At 36.2% G+C, this 17867-nt stretch overlaps 2 protein-coding genes and 1 pseudogene across 3 annotated transcripts; 1 reads left to right on the forward strand and 2 right to left on the reverse strand.

Moving 5' to 3' along the window:
- The first annotated feature begins 4613 nt into the window (after positions 1-4613).
- LOC106298271 lies at positions 4614-6756 on the forward strand. 2 transcript variants are annotated; one of them, XM_013734368.1, is made up of 9 exons: positions 4614-4725; positions 4818-4917; positions 5012-5195; positions 5264-5342; positions 5412-5591; positions 5690-5787; positions 5907-5995; positions 6130-6303; positions 6387-6756. In XM_013734368.1, the coding sequence occupies exons 1-9, from the start codon at positions 4641-4643 to the stop codon at positions 6556-6558; spliced, it is 1161 nt and encodes a 386-aa protein (XP_013589822.1). In that variant the 5' UTR covers positions 4614-4640; the 3' UTR covers positions 6559-6756. The 2 variants fall into 2 exon arrangements, with proteins under 2 accessions (XP_013589822.1, XP_013589821.1); XM_013734367.1 differs by having other exon boundaries at positions 4632-4725; positions 4815-4917.
- A 654-nt stretch (positions 6757-7410) lies between these two features.
- Positions 7411-9717, reverse strand: LOC106298701 (putative U-box domain-containing protein 58). Its single transcript, XM_013734845.1, has 7 exons — positions 9585-9717; positions 9418-9491; positions 9224-9320; positions 8786-9109; positions 8552-8683; positions 7766-8446; positions 7411-7683 (listed from the first exon to the last, which is right to left on the reverse strand). Exons 1-7 carry the CDS (start codon positions 9609-9611, stop codon positions 7510-7512), a joined length of 1509 nt encoding a protein of 502 aa, XP_013590299.1. The 5' UTR covers positions 9612-9717; the 3' UTR covers positions 7411-7509.
- Positions 9718-13372: 3655 nt separating this feature from the next.
- LOC106297550 lies at positions 13373-16338 on the reverse strand (annotated as a pseudogene).
- Positions 16339-17867: the final 1529 nt, after the last annotated feature.

Here is a 17867-nt window from a genome sequence, read left to right on the forward strand (position 1 = left end):
CATGTTGATGACATCTTCAAAGTGAGAAGCGATGAAGTTCCGGTGAAGAGGAGCAGATGAGATCGGTCGTAAGGAGGTAACCCTTTAATGGGCTTATCAAGCCCAAGACAAGAAATTGGAGGCCCATCACAAAAGTGCTATCATACCTTTCTAGTCGACGAGCGTTCATGGCGGCTGGATGAGTGTGGCGACGTGAGAACGGAAGCGGTGAGAGGAGGAGTGATGGTTCCACCACCGGATCTTGTGAAGGTAGAGTACAACGCAGAGGTGACATGACAATGACGTGTTGTGGGCTGGGATCCTCGCCGGGGTAAAGGTCGACGGTACGAGGTGCAGATGGAGAAGCACGGATCTCACCGGAATGGTCAGAGAGCTCGGTGAAGTACATAGGCCATCTTAGAGAGAGGTCTGTAGATTCCAAACTAGATTCAGATCCCGTGAGCACAAGTCGGAGGATTTGAGAGGTTGGATTTGTGAGGTCTGGTGGTGGCGTTAGCTTCGGAAGGGGAGGATTGCGGCTGCTGAGCCCGTCCCAGAGCTGTCGTGTATGCAGAGACGTAGAACTACCGGTAACCATGGAGGTTGAAAAAAAATCTCTCGGTGAGAGACCAAAAGAAAAAACAAAAAACACAGAAAGAGGTGAAAAGAGAGAACAGAAAGATAAACAGAGATAACGGAGGCGACGCCGGCGAGCTTCTGCTCCACCGGCGTCGGAAAACTGAACCCCTGACGGCGTCTCGATTATCGTGTCTGTGAGAGAACTAGGGCGAATTTTGGAGAACTAGGGCGAACTTTGGAGAAACTGAACCTCTGACGGCGTCTCGATTCATTCTTCTTATTTATTTTTATAAGGATTATATGGATAATGAACATAAATAAACTCCACCCCCTTTGACTATGTGGCCATATATAGAATGTTTTATATTATGGGTCACATTATAGGTCACTTTGTGTTTCTATGACATTTTCTTTAACATATTCCATTCTTTTTAACTAAAACATAACTATAGTATAAATTAGTAGGACCCACTATTCTTTTATCTTCTCATCTTCTTATCTTTCTGTATCATGTTCTATTTTTTTAAACGATTGATTTTAATTTTTTTTTGTTGAAGTGGATTTCTTTATAAATCAAGTTAAAGTACAAGATTCTTATAATCAATTAGCATCTGGTGGCGAATTCGAGATCTGTGGCACATGTTGTTTGCAGAGATTCATGGTGAACTTTTCAACAGTCGAGTTGTGTTGCGCTCCTACATCGAGCAACTACGGCGAGCTCCTTGTTGCTGCCTCATTCCTCGTCGAAGAATCACCTCCGCGGCGCATCACTCGGCCAAAATCAGATCACCTCCATGGCCGTCTTGAGTGGTTGTGCCTCGTCCTCTCTGTCAGAAAGTGAAAGCTTGAGAACAACAATGACAATTTCACCTTTTTGTTCGCTTGATCCTTAAACTTTTTGTTATTTTCATTTTAACTTTAAACTTTTAGATTTTCAAAATTGACTTTTTTGTTTCGTCCCAAACTTTCTAACGTTCATTTGCACTCATGTATATGCAAATGAGCACCTTAATGCAAATGTGCAAGTTAAATGATCTAAATGAATTAAAATAAAGGTCTAAAACTCATCAAATTATGAGATATCAAGGAGAAGATGAGTAATGAGTAAAATAAATCCAGTTGTATATGAGGTCTTTGTCTTTCCATGGGGTAGAATCATCTCTTGTGTACGTTGTTTTAATGGTAGATGTATGTAGTAATATGTACATGACACTATGTACACAAAAATTCACTATCCACAAGTACAACGATTCACATGTACACCAGTTAACTTGTGCAATGATTAACATGTACACATCTATATATAATAGCAAACCCAAGTTGACATCATCTTTTTTTTATAGGAAAATAAAGTTACAATCGTACGCTCAAGATTTGTTTGTTTTTATGATCTATAAAGTTTCTATGCTCCAAGTGGATTACGTCATCAAAATGATAGTCTCGGACTCTCGGGCATCTCTTCAGTGAATCGTCACCTTCTCACTCTACACATCTCTTCTCTGAATCATCAATTATTTTGAACAAAAGACGTCTTCTTCCCCTCATTTGACTGATTCTCTGAACGACGCACCCTTCTACATCCACCTCTTTGCAAAGGATTTCTCATTTGTTCCCTTTCGGATTTAAAGCATCTCAGCAATTACACCCTTTATGAAAGTTTCAGATTTTGTATCCCTTTATATATTCCATCATCGTCATCCAGTTTTTACATGTATGAATTACCCTCATACCTTTCATCATCATCTTCGTTCGTCTCTGCAATTTATTTCTCTCAAATTTCCCCTCATTTCATTTATTGTAGGAAAGTTAATCAATTCAGTGGTTGTTGTTTGATTTAAACAAACAAATCTGTTTTTAAATGCTTGAGAGTGGGTAGTGAATCACGTCTTTTTTGACCGACGAACAAAATTTATTCTCACTTTACTTATGCATTTCGACTCAGTCTGTCTCTAAAACTGTTATTTTTCCCAAGTAGTTTTGTTTTTGCAGTTAATGATTATGTCTTTCTACTCTAATTGCATTTTTCTATAATACCTTCTTTACTTTTGTTTATCTGGTATTTGATGGGTTTTTTCAATGTAAATCATTGTTACCCCAAACCTTGTTCGAGATTTTGTTCATTCGATCTATGGGATATCCACATCGATCGATGGGATAATCTAATCTATCGATCACATTGTTACGCTTTGGTCCATCTTAGTGATCGATCGATGCGTTTTTGGACATATATCCATCGATCGATCCGTTTATAAAAAAACTTTCGAGATTTTGTTCTCCATCGATCACATTGTTACCCCAAACCCTGTTTCCTCGGAAAAGCCTCGGAATATTCCGAGGAAATTCCGAGGAACACTTGATATACTCGATTGATCGATTCGTTTTTGGACATATATCCATCGATCGATCCGTTTATAAAAAAATGTTCGATATTTTGTTCTCGATCGATCACATTGTTACCCCAAACCTTGTTTCCTCGGAAAAGTCTCGGAATATTTCAAGAAAATTCCGAGGAACACTTGATATACTCGATTGATCGATTCGTTTTTGGACATATATCCATCGATCGATCCGTTTAAAAAAAAATTGACGTTTTGAAACCCCAAACACTAGTATTTAGTAAAAGGCAATCTTTGAGAATACAAAAAGTAAAGTTTGGTGGCCGATCTATGCAGAATGAGTTAACAAAGAAAGCACATATTTATCGAGTGTGAGTTTTGAACTGCAACTTAAAAAAATCTATTAAATGAATACTTGTAGGGTTTTGTAGTGTTGCAATAATTCAATGTGTTTGTTCTCTCCATAGACATTTACAAATATATAACTACATTCATAGGTTTTAACATTTGTATACATGTACACACAAATTTCGATGTCCACATGTAAAAAGGTTCACTACGCCGATTAACAAACAACCGCATGTAAAATTGATTTAAGTATAATCAATGTGCCTAATCAGTATAATGAGTTAACTAATAAAAACTAATCTTTCAAGTTTTGTAGTCTAGTGGCATGAACACATTAATATTTTTGGTGAGGATGTACACATGTGGGTGAGATAGTGGTTGTTGGGTCGCAATGATAGTAGTTGTAAGTCATATATTGTGTCTTTAAAGATATGGGTATGCTAAAGTCTTAGTCACTTATATCAACAAGGTTCTTGGGGTCGGGTGATGGTAGGGAGAGAGACAATGAGCATTCAATATTGTTGTATATGGAATCATGTGTACACGTGGATGGTAAAGCTGTCCACAAGGAAATGTACACCTAGTATAACATATTTTACTCGGTGTTCATATACACAAATTCCATTTTCTTTAGAAGTTGATCTTTTTTATTTACACATGGAAATACATCATAAGTTTGATGCAATCGTTAAGTTAAAAGTTAATGGATAAGACAATCAATCACAATCAACACATGTGAAAGTGTGTTATTTATATCTCATGATTTTAATTATTTTAGCATTTGATTTTAGTTCATTTTAAGTAGTTTTATGATGCATTAGGGTGTGTTTAGTTTATATATGTGTTTAATTGCATTACCAAGGGTTGAAGTGCGTAATTAGCATGTTTGAGGCGAAATCAATGCTAAATTTGTTTATTTTGATAGTTTTAGAGTAAATATGAAAGTGATTAAACGACGAAGAACCATTCATGGAATTATGAGAAATGGCTGAAATGAACAAACAATAAGTTAGTGAGTGATAGTGAATATGTGGTTACAGCTCTAATTAGTTAATTTATAAGTGAAAAATGAGTTTACTTAAAGGAAAGTGCACGGTGAGTGATAAATGATTATTATTACGTAATAAGAAATTCAATTTTTCAAAAAAAAAAAAAAAAAAAAAAAAGTGACAGGAATTTTTTTTTGATAGTTTGACTGAAAAAAGAACGCATGTTATCTTGTAATATGCAATCACAATGTCCCACGTGGCAATTTTTGACCAAAATTTAACAGACGAGCTGTGGTTTTTAGAGTTTAAAAGAGGACGCGGTTGTATAGGCCGAACAGTAAACGACACGTAGTGTAATTTCGAGGATGAGGCCAAAATAGAGAGAGAGAGAGAGAGAGAGAGAGATGACATGTCAGCCTCAGTTTTTATATCGGCGGCGATTAGGAGGAGGAGCGTTTCCGTGGCAATGAAGGTTGCCGTCATCGGAAGCGGAAGTAGAGTTTCCTCTCCTCTCACTTGTCATTAATTAATTAGTTTCCTTCCTTTTTGTTATGAAATTAAGTATCCAGTTTTGTCGGATCAGCAGTATCAGGAGCAGTGTGCGCATCGACTCTGGCCAGTAATGGAGTCTCCGTCACTATCTTCGACTCCGGTCGTGGTCCCGGTGGCCGCACGTCTCAGAGAAGGTTCCTTTGCCTTGCTTGAATCTCTAGATGCTTGGTTACTTGTAGGCAGCAGCAGAGTGGTTGTTTGTTTGGGTTTAAGGGTTTTGAATTGCAGGGAGGTTGGGGAAGATGGGAAGGAGCTGACGTTCGACCATGGAGCTCCGTTTTTCTCTGTGACCAACTCTGATGCAATGGCCCTTGTTCACGAGTGGGAGTCCAGAGGTTTTGTTTCTCAGTGGAAACAAGTTTTTGGGAGTTTCGATTGTGCCTCCAACAAGTTTCTTGGCAGCATCCAACAGGTTTTGTTCTCGATCTTGCCTTTGTCTCATTCATCTTCGAGTTTGAGTTTTCTTCCTTAAAGAAATAGGAAGGGGATGCCAACAACAACAAGTATGTGGGTGTTCCAGGCATGAACTCTATATCAAAGGCCTTGTGCAACCAGTCCGGTACCTTTCCTTCCTAGTTTTTCTATTCTGTGGGATTCATTCAGCTCTTAAACATATCAGTCATCGTAGGTGTTGAATCTATGTTTGGAACTGGTATTGCCAAGCTGGAGTGGTTAGAGGAAGAGATACCATGGCTGTTGAAAGATTCTAAAGGACAAAACCTGGGTCGTTTTGATGGAGTGGTTGCTTCTGATAAAAACATTGTTTCTCCAAGGTTTACTCAAGTAACCGGACTCCCACCTCCTCTGGGTATAACCTGAACCTACTCTCTCTCTCACTCCTCCTACTCTTACCCTAGTGTCACTACTATCTTATCACATTTATCTCTATTTGCTTCCTTCACACAGACTTGAATCTTGTCCCGGAGTTGGCCACTAAGCTGCAAGATATTCCTGTTCTCCCATGCTTTTCTCTTATGCTAGCTTTTAAGGAACCATTGTCTTTGGTAAGATGTCTTCTTCCTGTTCAGCGTGTTACTAATGTTGGTTGATACACCAATCCAATCTACTAGCCAAAGTGTTTGAATTCATCTGGCTTTGCGTTTTCTATGATTCTTGATTTTAGATACCAGCGAAAGGCTTATCTTTCAAGAATTCTGAGATTTTGAGCTGGGCTCACTGTGATAGCACTAAGCCAGGGCGGTCCACTGATAGGTAGGTAACAGCTGACTTCGCTAACCAAAACATAAGTGTGGAATTATTAAAGTACATGATGAGCAGTTTAGTTGCACCCAAATTTTATAAGTTTGGTTCACCATTCTAAAATCTTTATATATTTTTTTTTATAGTGAAAGATGGATACTGCATTCCACTCCAGGCTATGCCAGCAGTGTTATTGCCAAAACCGGCCTCCAAAAGCTGTCGAGCGAAACACTTGACAAAATATCTGAAGAGATGTTCAAAGAGTTTCAGTGCTCAGGGCTTGTTAGTTCTCTCCCCTTTTTCATGAAAGCCCACAGATGGTAGGCATGACTGACTCTAATTAATTTGTACTTTTTGATATCTCTTGTTAGCTTATTAGATCTGTTGTCTATCTATCTATAAGGGGAAGTGCGTTCCCAGCCAAAAGCATAGCCGTAGAGGAGAGGTGTCTCTGGGATAGAAACAGGAACCTAGCAATCTGTGGAGATTTCTGTGTCAGTCCAAACGTCCAAGGTGCCATACTCAGTGGCTTAGCTGCAGCTTCAAAGCTTTTGCAGGCTTCCAGCTGCTTATAGGTACCCCCTACTCTGTGTACCTCAAAACAGAGTTAAATATTTATATATCTTATTATAAGTATTCTACTTGAATCATGTAATAGTTACAATAACAGTCTTCCTCGTAAACTTTATCCGCCGATGAGGCAGACATATCATGTGATCTTCCTAAATTTCTACTTTGTTTCTTGATGAAGTGACAGCAAGCGCACTTATTTATATGTATATATATATATATATATGGAAATGCCATTTGGAGCACTTGTCAGTGGTTTCGAATTTTCGATTAGCAACATCTATGAAAGTAAGCAATATTTAGTACCTAGGCTACTTACGAAATTGAGTGTTGTGCAAGCAATCTTCTTGTAAAGATATGGGTTTTGCCTGTGAGATAGATATGGGTAAATAAACGATGGTTGAGGTGGACGCTCTTCCTTTTTGCTATTGTTGAGATCTCTTAGACTAATCCGAGTGCATTTTTCCCCTCTTCTCACATCGCATCTGCTTCTCTGTTGTAATATATTCATTCAATCAGCCCATTGAGTATGTAAAAAAACTCTTGTATTTCTCTACAAAGAGCATCCTCTGGCTCTGTTCCCTCTCTAAGGCTAGCGTCTTGGTCGTGCTTGTCTGCCAACTCCTGACCTGTGAATTCAGGTTCTCCTGTTCTCTTTTGCAAGTTTCAAGCAGTTGCTTCATCGCCATAAACTCCTCAGAGGCCTTGAAACGCATATTCAGTTTTAAGAGTTTCTATTTGGAGCTTTTGCCTTGTCTTATCTTTTCTCGTTTTATAGACAAAAATAGTGTCTTAGGAATTAGGAGAGAAAAATTGCCATATTTATGGTTTATGGAAAAACTAAAATAGTAGAGTACCAAAAACCAGATGGCAAAATAAGTCAAGGTTCATATATCATACAGTAGTAGAGGTAGAGAGAAACCAAATTTCAGTTTTATAGAGAACTGGAAGAAGAATCAACTCAAATCTTGAATAGCAGACCGGAGAGCGCGGTTTGGGACAAGGTTCCGATGAGGAAGCTTGAGATTTGTCATGGGTGACGTATCGTGACCTGTGCTAAACCATTTATCAATAGCTTCTGCTTCGTATGTAAATCCATCCGCAGCAAAGTGTGGATCTTTCATCACCTCCTGCAAAAGCAAAACATATTATATCATGTCTACGAGATTGAGTGTTGTGCAATTAATCATCTTATAAAAAAAGGGGGATTACTTGTGTGATGGGGCAGTAAAAAGAGGGCGGTGGTTGACGCTCTTCCAAATGCTTTCTTGTGAGCTCTTGTACTGTTTGGAGAGCACTATCCCTCTCTTCTCGCATTGCATCTGCTTCTTGGTTGTATGCTTCTAGTAGTCCTTTGACTATCCCAAGCTCTTCTTTTTGTCTGGAAAGAGAATCCTCTGTTTCTTTCCTAACGCTCAGCTCTTGGTCGTATTTGTCCTGCCAAGTTCTGACCTGCGAGGTCAGGTTCTCTTGTTCTATCTTACAAGTTTCAAACACTTGCGTCATCGCCTCCAACTCATTCCTTTCTTTATCAAGTGCAATTTCTGATTCTTTCCTGAGAATCAGCTCGTCCGTGTAGGTGCTCTCGAGCTCCTCAGCTTTCAACCGCAAGTTATTGTGTTCGTTTTCCAGAGTTTCTAGTTGAAGCCTTACCTTGGCAATGCTCTCCCTTTCTATTGCAAGCGCACATTCTGTTTCTCTCCGAAGCTTTGACTCATTTTGGTACTTTTGCTCCAAACCTTGAGCATGTAAATGCAATTTACATTTGTCTTCCTTGTAAGATTCAAGTAGCCGTTTCATCAAATCTAGTGCTCCTTCATTTCTAGCAAGTGCATCTTCTGCTTCCTTCCTAAGCGTGACTTGTTCATTGTAACTGCTCTCCAGCTCTACAGCCTGTAAATCAAGCGAGCGGTGGGCGTGCGTTAGATAGAGAGAGAGATAATCACGGCCGCACAAAATGCGCATTTGGATGAAGGTAATGGTAGTATAAAGTGTTACCCGTGAATTTTGCACTAGCTGCTTGAAATTTTCATCACAAAATTGAAAGTCAGCTAGAACTCCAACAAAGGACAGAAAACAATTCATAGAATCGGTGTTCCTCTCAGGTGGGAAGATGGGATTCATGAGCACCTAACAAGTAATGTACAAAAAAGCCTTATATATATAATATGATTTTCTTCTTTTAAGTTGCTCAGTTAATTAGCAGATTTAAGGAGGCAAATTAAGGTTAACCTGAATAATACTTTGGCGAGTAGTTTGGGAGAGCATCCTATTCTTGAAGATTTCAGCCAAGAGACGCACGGTCTTGATAAATCTCCAACAGTCAGATTCGTCAACGTAAACAAGTGGTGCATGCCTATCAGTTTCAGGAGATGGGTGTTCAAGCTCCATTCGGCATTTACACAAGAAGAGCCTCTCGAAAGTGGTAATCTCGCCGTGACAGTCAGCTGTTGGGAAAGGAGGAAGGGAGTGAAAAAGATGGACGGATAGACGAGCGAATAAGACATTGGCAGTACTGTCCACCATCGCCATATCTAAAATGAAACACACTAGAGACTGCACCATATATCATATGTACTAAAGCATTAGATATTTAGATACAAAAGAACAAAAAAACTCAGGAAATATATGTTGCATGGAGATGCAAATATAAAGAAAAAGGCCACGCACCTTGATAACGAAAGCAGAGGGGGACGCTCTTATAATGGTCTGGACGATCTCATCCTTTATCTTGTCAAAGTTCCGCTCAGTCAACCAGTTGAGCAAACTAGATCCAACCGTTCAGTATATTATTATTATATCAAGAGGCTTTACCCACAAAGGAAGCAGAAGAATGAAATGGAAAGGTGAGGCAGTGTAATTACCTCCTTGCTTTTTCTATAACTCGTTTCTCCTCGTTGGAATTCCCTACAACTCCATACGAAGTCTGAGAGTTCATCTTCGACATACAATCAAATGCAGATGAAGTTTTATAATCGATGAAAAGAAATAAGAAGAAAAAATGATGATGTGAGTAGCGAGAATTAATTACCTGGGCCAAACTCCTGCGAGAATCCATGCGTGAAAGATGCTAAACTTAGTTCTTCTTCTGAAACTCTTGTTGACTTCACAGTTCACACTCTCCTTTGAACTTCCCGAGCATCTTCTTGAGAAGGTAAAGCAAAATTAACTCATAAGAGCAGCGTCGTTTTAACTTCATCATCGTAGTCCTACGAAGGAATGACGTGTCTATTTTCTTCATTTACCTCGGCCCAAAATAAGGAGGCCCAAAATAAGGAGGTTTTAGGCCGGGCAAATCTTCAAAATAGTACATTTTTAAGTTTATATCACAAAAATAGCATTCAAAAACTAAAATGACCAAAATAGCATTTTATCTTTTGAAAATTTTAATTTTTTCATTTTTCAAAATTTGAAATCTTATCCTCAAAACCTCATTTCTCAACTCTAAACCCTAAACTCTAAACCCTAAACCCTAAACCCTAAACCTTAAACCCTAAATCCTAAACCTTAAACCTTAAATCCTAAACCCTAAATCCTAAACCCCACCCTTTAACTCTAAACCCTAAGTCTGTGACTTTTGATAAAAAATTTTGTGACTTTTGACCTTGAGTGCTAGTTTGAGAACAAAAAATTGATTTACTGCTATTTTTATCTTTTTCTCTTTTAGGCCTATTATTATTGGGTTATTTAAAAAGATAACTATGATGAGACTGTCCTCCGTTTAAGTGCTCCTAGAGACGACAACTCTAACTCCACGCGACAAAGGTTAATGCTTTTATCAACCTGTGTTGCATTCTCTCTGGTGGATTTAAGGGTTTAGTGACATCTTAAAAGTCTTTTTAAGTGCATTATCTTTTTGTTTTTGTTTTTGCCGTTCTTCTTTTGCTATTGGATTGATCTTAATCCAAGGTTTTTTTAGGATCATATTACTAGTAACCGTAATTGTAAGTTAGCTAAGTTTTGCTATGTAATGCGATACTTGCCCGAACAACAAGACTAGCCTTTCTTCTCCTTTCGTTTCTATAATGAGAGATACCTCTGTGAAACCTATAGTTTAGGAAGCTTGCTCCACGTGCATGTGGATGTTGCTTCCATGGAGCAGACCTTTTTGCTTCAGTCCCTTTTCATGCTGTGCATATACATTGCTTGAAAAAGGTTTGTCAGGTTTGGTTACTTTCCTAAGAAAAATTAATGCACTTCTACTACCTATCTCATGGGAATACTTGTTACTGTGTAGATGAACAAGGCTGGCTAATTAGGGGGGACAAACGGTTCAACCACCCTTGCTCTATCTCCGTGTGTCCCCCAATTATATTAATAGTTAAGGAGTTCAATTATTTTGTTTTATAAATTTATATTTTTATTCAAAAAAAATTGAAAAAAACCCAAAAATTTATATTTTTATACAAAAAAATAAAAAATTGAAAAGAGCCCCAAAAATTTGATACGTACATAGTTTTAGTATTATCACAAAATAGAAAAAAAATTATTGATTAAATTTAAAATAATTTAAATATTATATGAATTTAAATTTTAAAAGATTAAAATAAAATTTTCCTATGGCTCAAGTGTTAAGCCGGCCTTGTAGATGGAAAGAAAATGGGGGTATGAATCAAAGAAATTATAGAGCCTAGTGAAAGAGAAGACACTTTTTATCATCCGAACTTGGGGTTCTTGATGATAGTATTCCTCCTGGCTTTATCAGATCGTTGGTGGTGTTAAGAGGATAAACCTAGTAGAACAATGTTGGGATGTTGAAAGCCCATCGTGGCCTCCTCTTATATAACATCATCCTTTCTTTTATTATAATTGAAATCACATAATTTTCTATTATTTACTAGGGTAGGTCCGTACTAGGACGGGAAGTAAATAATACAAATTACTTAATATGTTTAACTTATTCTTAACTGAAATTAATATTAATATTTATATTTTTTACTTAAACGATTTATCTATTTATTTGACTATTTATTTTAAATTCGTACTTATTAATCATTAAAAGTTTTATAGGAGATTATTATTTTGTTTTTCTTAATGTTTGTTTTAGTTTGACTATAGTAATATTTAGAATTAGTTTTAAAACATTGCTAGATGAGTTGCATGAAGTTATAAGTAATAAGTTGCGAAGTTTGATCAATTCTTAAAAATACATAAAAATATAAAAAGAGGAAGGTGAATGTAAGTTCTTGATCACATTACTGCACGATTTGAATACATCAGATTGAATGACTTCAATCTGCTAATGGGCTTATTTTCTGCAGAAGAAAAGGGAATGCTACCACACAAAGAGCGTGAACGACTTCACTTTCCCCTTGCTGATAATAATAATATAGATTATCATAATTATTTAGCTATAAAATTAAAATTTAGGTCTTGAAAATATTAAAAATATAAACATATTAGTATAATCAAATGTTTTAATTTTTATTTGTTAAATATGTGAAATAAATATTTATAATTTTAAATTACAATTTTTTATGTACAATGGTTTATTTAATATATATATATATATATATATATATATGGACCATTTGATGTTTTAAATACATTTAGTTCAAATAATAGGAGTAAGAGATGTGAGAAATTTTATAAATATTAAATGATTGTTAGGATCTGTCAATTTATGTTGTTTCATTTGACGACGTCCCTTCATGAAATTTTTTTTTCTTCAAAATATGTAAATTATAATATGAAATTTTCATGTAGAATGCTAATTTTAAATGTCATTTTGAAATGTAATAATGCTTAACTTTAGTTATATTTTTAGTTAGTTTCAGTTGCAAATAGTTAGAAGTTGAAACTGTATGATAAATGAAAATTTTCAATTGTTTATTAGTGAAATATTAAAAACCGGATCTAAAAGGGATTAGGACTTACCCAAAAATGAACAAAAACTCGGTAAATGTCTTTATGGATTCAAAAGTTCTCTATCTTTAAAGTCTATAAAAAAACCCACATGCATCTAATAAAATGTCCATATATTATTTACTCAGAAGAAAAGAAAAGGAATTTATTTATGATAATATATATTTGGCAAAAAAATGTCCATATAATCTTAGTGTATTACATATGTGGAAGAAAACAACAAAACGGGATTTATGTCATTTGCAAAAGATGGAGTGAATTTGGAGATGCCCTAAGTGTCCCATTATTTGATTTGTTTTAGTTTTTTTTATTTAGAACATTTTTAGAAATTTCTTAAAGGGAAACACCGAACACGTCATCCACTTATGCGATCGAAAGATTTTTTTTTGTCTACTTGAGATCGAAAGAGTCTTTCGTCCTGTAAATCTTTGACGATGTGGCTCTGTTCGGACTTCCAAGTCATTCTCTACCACTGAACTGAGCGACAATATATCAAAAATAATAATATATTGATTAAAATATGGTTAATTTATCTAATTAATTAATTTTTGTGAACCAAATATTTACATAAATTTATATATTCTCGTAGTTATCTTATCGAATTAAATTATATTCTACACATATTCAACTTAGAACTGATTTTTTTTATTAATTATTGTGTTTATTTATTTATCGAATATTAATTTATTGAGTTTCTAGTGCATGTGTAAATTATTTACTTTTTATTAATTTCTGTTGATATAATGAATCTCCACGTAATTGACTGAATGTACCATCAAATTTGGGTATAATCGAGTATGAACCAAAATCAAATTGGTTCCCGGTTGTATTGATCTCAAGGCTATGTGTGAAAGAGATTTTGTTAAATGAATTAAACCAAAAATATATTTATTTATTTCAAATGAAAACAAAGCTATCGTACTGAGTCAACAACAAACTCCAGGTACTTTAAAGTAACTAAATCTGAAAATTCATTTCAGCATATGAATGGAGCAACCACATTAGTATCGCTGCAATACAACCCGTTTTGTTATTATAACATTCATACTCAAGAAGCTCTCTCACACCTAAAAACAGTTACTTGTTTGTGATCTTGTAAACTTATTGTCTCACCAAGTATGATATGTATTGAATCAGGGATGTTCCATAGGCTTGCCCCTTGGTGCGTACTCTGAAGTTTGATCAGTCAGACATCCACTAGGCTAAAGATCTTCTCCAACGCATGTAAAAGAATCCTTCGGATATTCCCTGCTTCTATTATCCTTCCATGTTTCTTGCCTTAGAATATTGATCATGCTCTGCAGAGACATCTTTCAGTCTATCTAACAAAAACCATCCAAAATACTCCCATATACACGCACCAGTCGTTTCTTAGAGGTGTTGTTTCAAGTACAAAAGAGAGCATACCTGATAATCATAAAGACCTGTTCGCCTCTCATCTTCAGACACATTACCTCTGCAGAAAAAGACACGGTTCCGTGGATGTGTTTAGGACGATTATAGAGACGGCAGCGTCAGGCTTCCAGCTCGCCGATTCCATTCATTCTCTGTGTTGACTGGATCCGTACGGATCTCAACATAAAACCTAGAATCTGAACGAAGTGGCTTAAATTCAAATTCAAAAACAGGATGTTATCGAACAGTGAAACTGATCCACTCACAGTGAGTTTGTTCTCCGGCGAGCCGGAGAAGGCATCAACGCAAACCTGGAGGAACAGATTCGACCGGTATGTTCATTGCATAAAGATCCCTGCGTTTACATCAAAACATTACATTGTTTGCTGTGACTAAGGTAACAGAGTAAACGTGTAAAATACTCTGGTGTTTTGGAGAAAACAAACTTACATGGAGCCCTTAATTGCATCTGTGGCAGCTTGTGCTGAGAGGAAACCTTCAACGTCCACTTTTCCTTGTAGGTTACTAATATATGCATATTTTATTTAAAGCAATCCAAATATATGGGTAAAAAACTTTATATGTAGGATGTACTATATATATAAACGCCCAAGAGTATAATGTACGAAGGTGAAACTTGCCTTGACATTGAAGGAGTAGAGGACTGTTTGTTCCATGGTAGTCATGTAAGTGTGAAGAATAGAGAGATGAAGATCCTCCAAAGAAGCAATAGTCTTAATAAGTTGTTCTGGTCTTCTTCTTGAAAGTTTCTTGATCATGGCATCAAACTCTAGCAGCTTCACGTCCACATCAGCCAAGCACGACTTGTTCTCAGCTGTTTCTTCCCGGAGCGCTATACCCTCTAGTTTTAATTAGCGCGTTAGCAATTGAAGCTATTGGTCAAGAAGAAGTCATTGTAATGGTCATGTCCCCAATTTTCCTATTACCGGTTCTCTGAGGATTCTCAGACGCTTTTGTGACTCTAGGCATTGTAGAAGTTGCTCAAGCTCTCTCACAAACTCTATTCCACCTATGATCGACGCTTGATCTCTCTGTTATATACATGCATATTAAGAAAAATATTTTAAGATAATGAATACAATCACGAAACGATGATGTATATGCGTTATCATGATACCCTTTAAACGTAGGATCCAGACATAAGAGACTTGAGGACACAAAGATGCTCGTTCATTTGCTTCCTATTCCTATCGACCGCAATATGTCTCATTCGTTAGCTTTCTACTTCTTCGCTTGTCTTGCTTGTTCTTGCTCTTCACCTCCTTTGTCATATCATTCTTGTTCTCACTATCTCCTTCTTCTTCTCCAGTAAACCGACTTGTTATCGTCGTTAACGCCTAAGGATTCACCTAAAAAGTTTGGCGCCTGAAAGAAACTGGAGTATTTATATATAGGTGAGGAAAAAATTATTAAGATATATATAGGTCAATTGCCTTTGAATCAAAATTTTCACCCTGCAAGTTGACATGGTTTCAAACTAATGTGATACATTAAGACAAAGTTTATGGTTTTAATGATTGTTACCTGATCCATCAGGCATTATACCAATAGGACAGGCACGGAGGAACGATTCAGTTAGCCCATGCTCCTGCACAAATTTATCAATCAACTCATATCTAGAAGGATATATGAGAAAAGAAGTTTCTGGTGTTATTAGGAGTTGTGAGGATGATGTTTATTAAGAAATAAACTATATAAGACTTTACATATAAATTACAAAAAACCTTGATTCTCATCCAAGATTTCGGTGTGGATCGATTGATCAATGACATATTTTCCAAAAAAAAATAAGAGGGTTACCTGGAAGATGGGTGTTGGTGTTCGCTAGACCAAGCAACTCATCATTGCAGAACCTGAAACGTTCTTGAGGAATTGGTGAACCTGGGTCGGTTAAGTCTTTCAAACCCGTCTCATTATTGAACCGGATCGACAAAGGAGAGTCGGACAGCTCAAAGCCGCTAACAGAGTACACTTAACCGACAGTGAAAAGATGCCTGAATGTGTTCAAGAGGTAGACGTTCACGGTGGCTTGGGTGAGAGGGGCCTGCAATGCAGGACAAATTGGAAACATAAACAAACGAAATAAATATTTTAATCATTAACAATAAACTAAAGCGATTGTTAATTTTTTTCATAATCAAAAGACATAAGCATATGGATGTCCCTGTACGGAGTATTTGAATTTTAGGTATGAATAAAAACAATGATCATATCCCAAATATTTGAAGATAACAAAAACTTCTGGAGAATAACGAAGACATGAATGTATTGATCTCCGGTGAAGAACTATTAGGTTTGAAAGTTTCATAACCAAAACACAACAACGTGAGAAAGGATTAAAAAACAAAAAAAAAAAAACTACATAGTCATCCATGAGGAGCATGCTGACCCTCTCCGTCACGATTAACATTCCTATCTTCCCAGAACCTAAGTAAACGGACCTGGGCGGTGGAGGTGCAGCGGCTAGCCTTCAAATCGGCGAGGAAGACAGAGGAATTAGCCATTATCGACTTTGATTTCTTCGAAAACAGTTTATGGGAATGTAGTAGGATTGTGAGAATGATGTTTACGGGAAGAACACATACCTTTTTGTAAGAGAGGTGAGAGTATTGAATGAGAAATCATCGACGATATAGGTGCTAAATGTCAAGGAAGTCACTGGCTCAGTGATTCCAGACGAATATTATAGAGAATGTGAACCTCGAACAACCTCCATTAGAGTCTGACTCCATCACATATTCAAAGCGAAGAACCCTAGATCTATCGAGGAAGAAGATGAAACAACTCGATCAAAACCCCTAGGATGAAACAACGCTTTGCAAGAGCGAAGCTCACATTGAATGTTGAATGTAGATCGTGGTGGATGGATTTAAAGAGCGCTTTAAGAGTAGGAATCTGTAACTGGTAGATTGCTGGATCCGTACGAAGAAGATGAAGCATCTCGATCGAAACCCTGGGGTATGATTTTGCAACGGCTGGAGAAGATAATGGGATGAAACCATAGAATCAAAAACTCTGCGTTTCAGGCATATGTCTTACTCTGTGTTTTAAAGATTGGGCTTTATAAACCAAAACAATGACAAAGAACGAAGCCCAAACGGAAACATGAATAAATGAAACGCGGAGTTTTGGTAAGGTGGACAGGTGTCGCTCCCAGAACGTACGAATTGATGACAGCCTCTAAGAAAGAGAGTAGTTCTTCTTTATATTAATAGACTAGGGTTGGTCCGCCCTGCGGGCGGGATAGTGACCGAAAAATATATAAATATATAATTAATGTTAACGAATATTTCCAAATGTTTAGCTTACTTTAATTTAAGGTAATATTAGTTTTCATTGTGTATGTTTTGTTATTCTTATAATAGATTATGTTTATCTTAATATTGAAGACATTTTTATGAATACATAATAGTTTTACATAATTTATTTGTTTATTCTACTGTAGTAATAGTTTTGATAATAAGCAAAATAAAAATTTAGTACAAAAATCTCGGATTAATTATGTGCCAAAATATTATTTTAGATTGATGTCAATGTTCTGTTAGATTTTTAAAAAATTGATCAAAATTTTTTTTTTGGATTATTAAATATTTTATCAATAAATTTGGTTTAAAACAATAAGATGATGCAAACGTGGAATACTTAATAAACTTTTACAAATTATAGTGTTAAATTTTTAGACAACTTCTTTTGATGAAATTTCATCAGGAAAATAAAGGATTCAGCTTTATTAATAGTATAACATTAGTTTTGATATTTGTTATTAGATCTAATTATTTATATACATAAGAGGTGTGCTTGCACGAATTTCTTTTCAAATGTGTCAACGCTCTGATTATTTTTATTAGGTTAGCAGGTGTCATTTGTCGAGAAGATGTGTTATGGGAAATGTTTTACGTTGTGTGAGTTTTATCTGATATTATTTTAATGATTTGTAATTGTATCGTGTATTTCAGGTAAAGTAATTTATTTTGAAAGTCTTTCCTCTAAGCTCCCATTTTCCATTTTCCATGAACTCATACACCAAATACCC

This window comes from Brassica oleracea, chromosome C6, assembly GCF_000695525.1.
Source record: "Brassica oleracea var. oleracea cultivar TO1000 chromosome C6, BOL, whole genome shotgun sequence".
Classification (NCBI taxonomy): Eukaryota; Viridiplantae; Streptophyta; class Magnoliopsida; order Brassicales; family Brassicaceae; genus Brassica; species Brassica oleracea.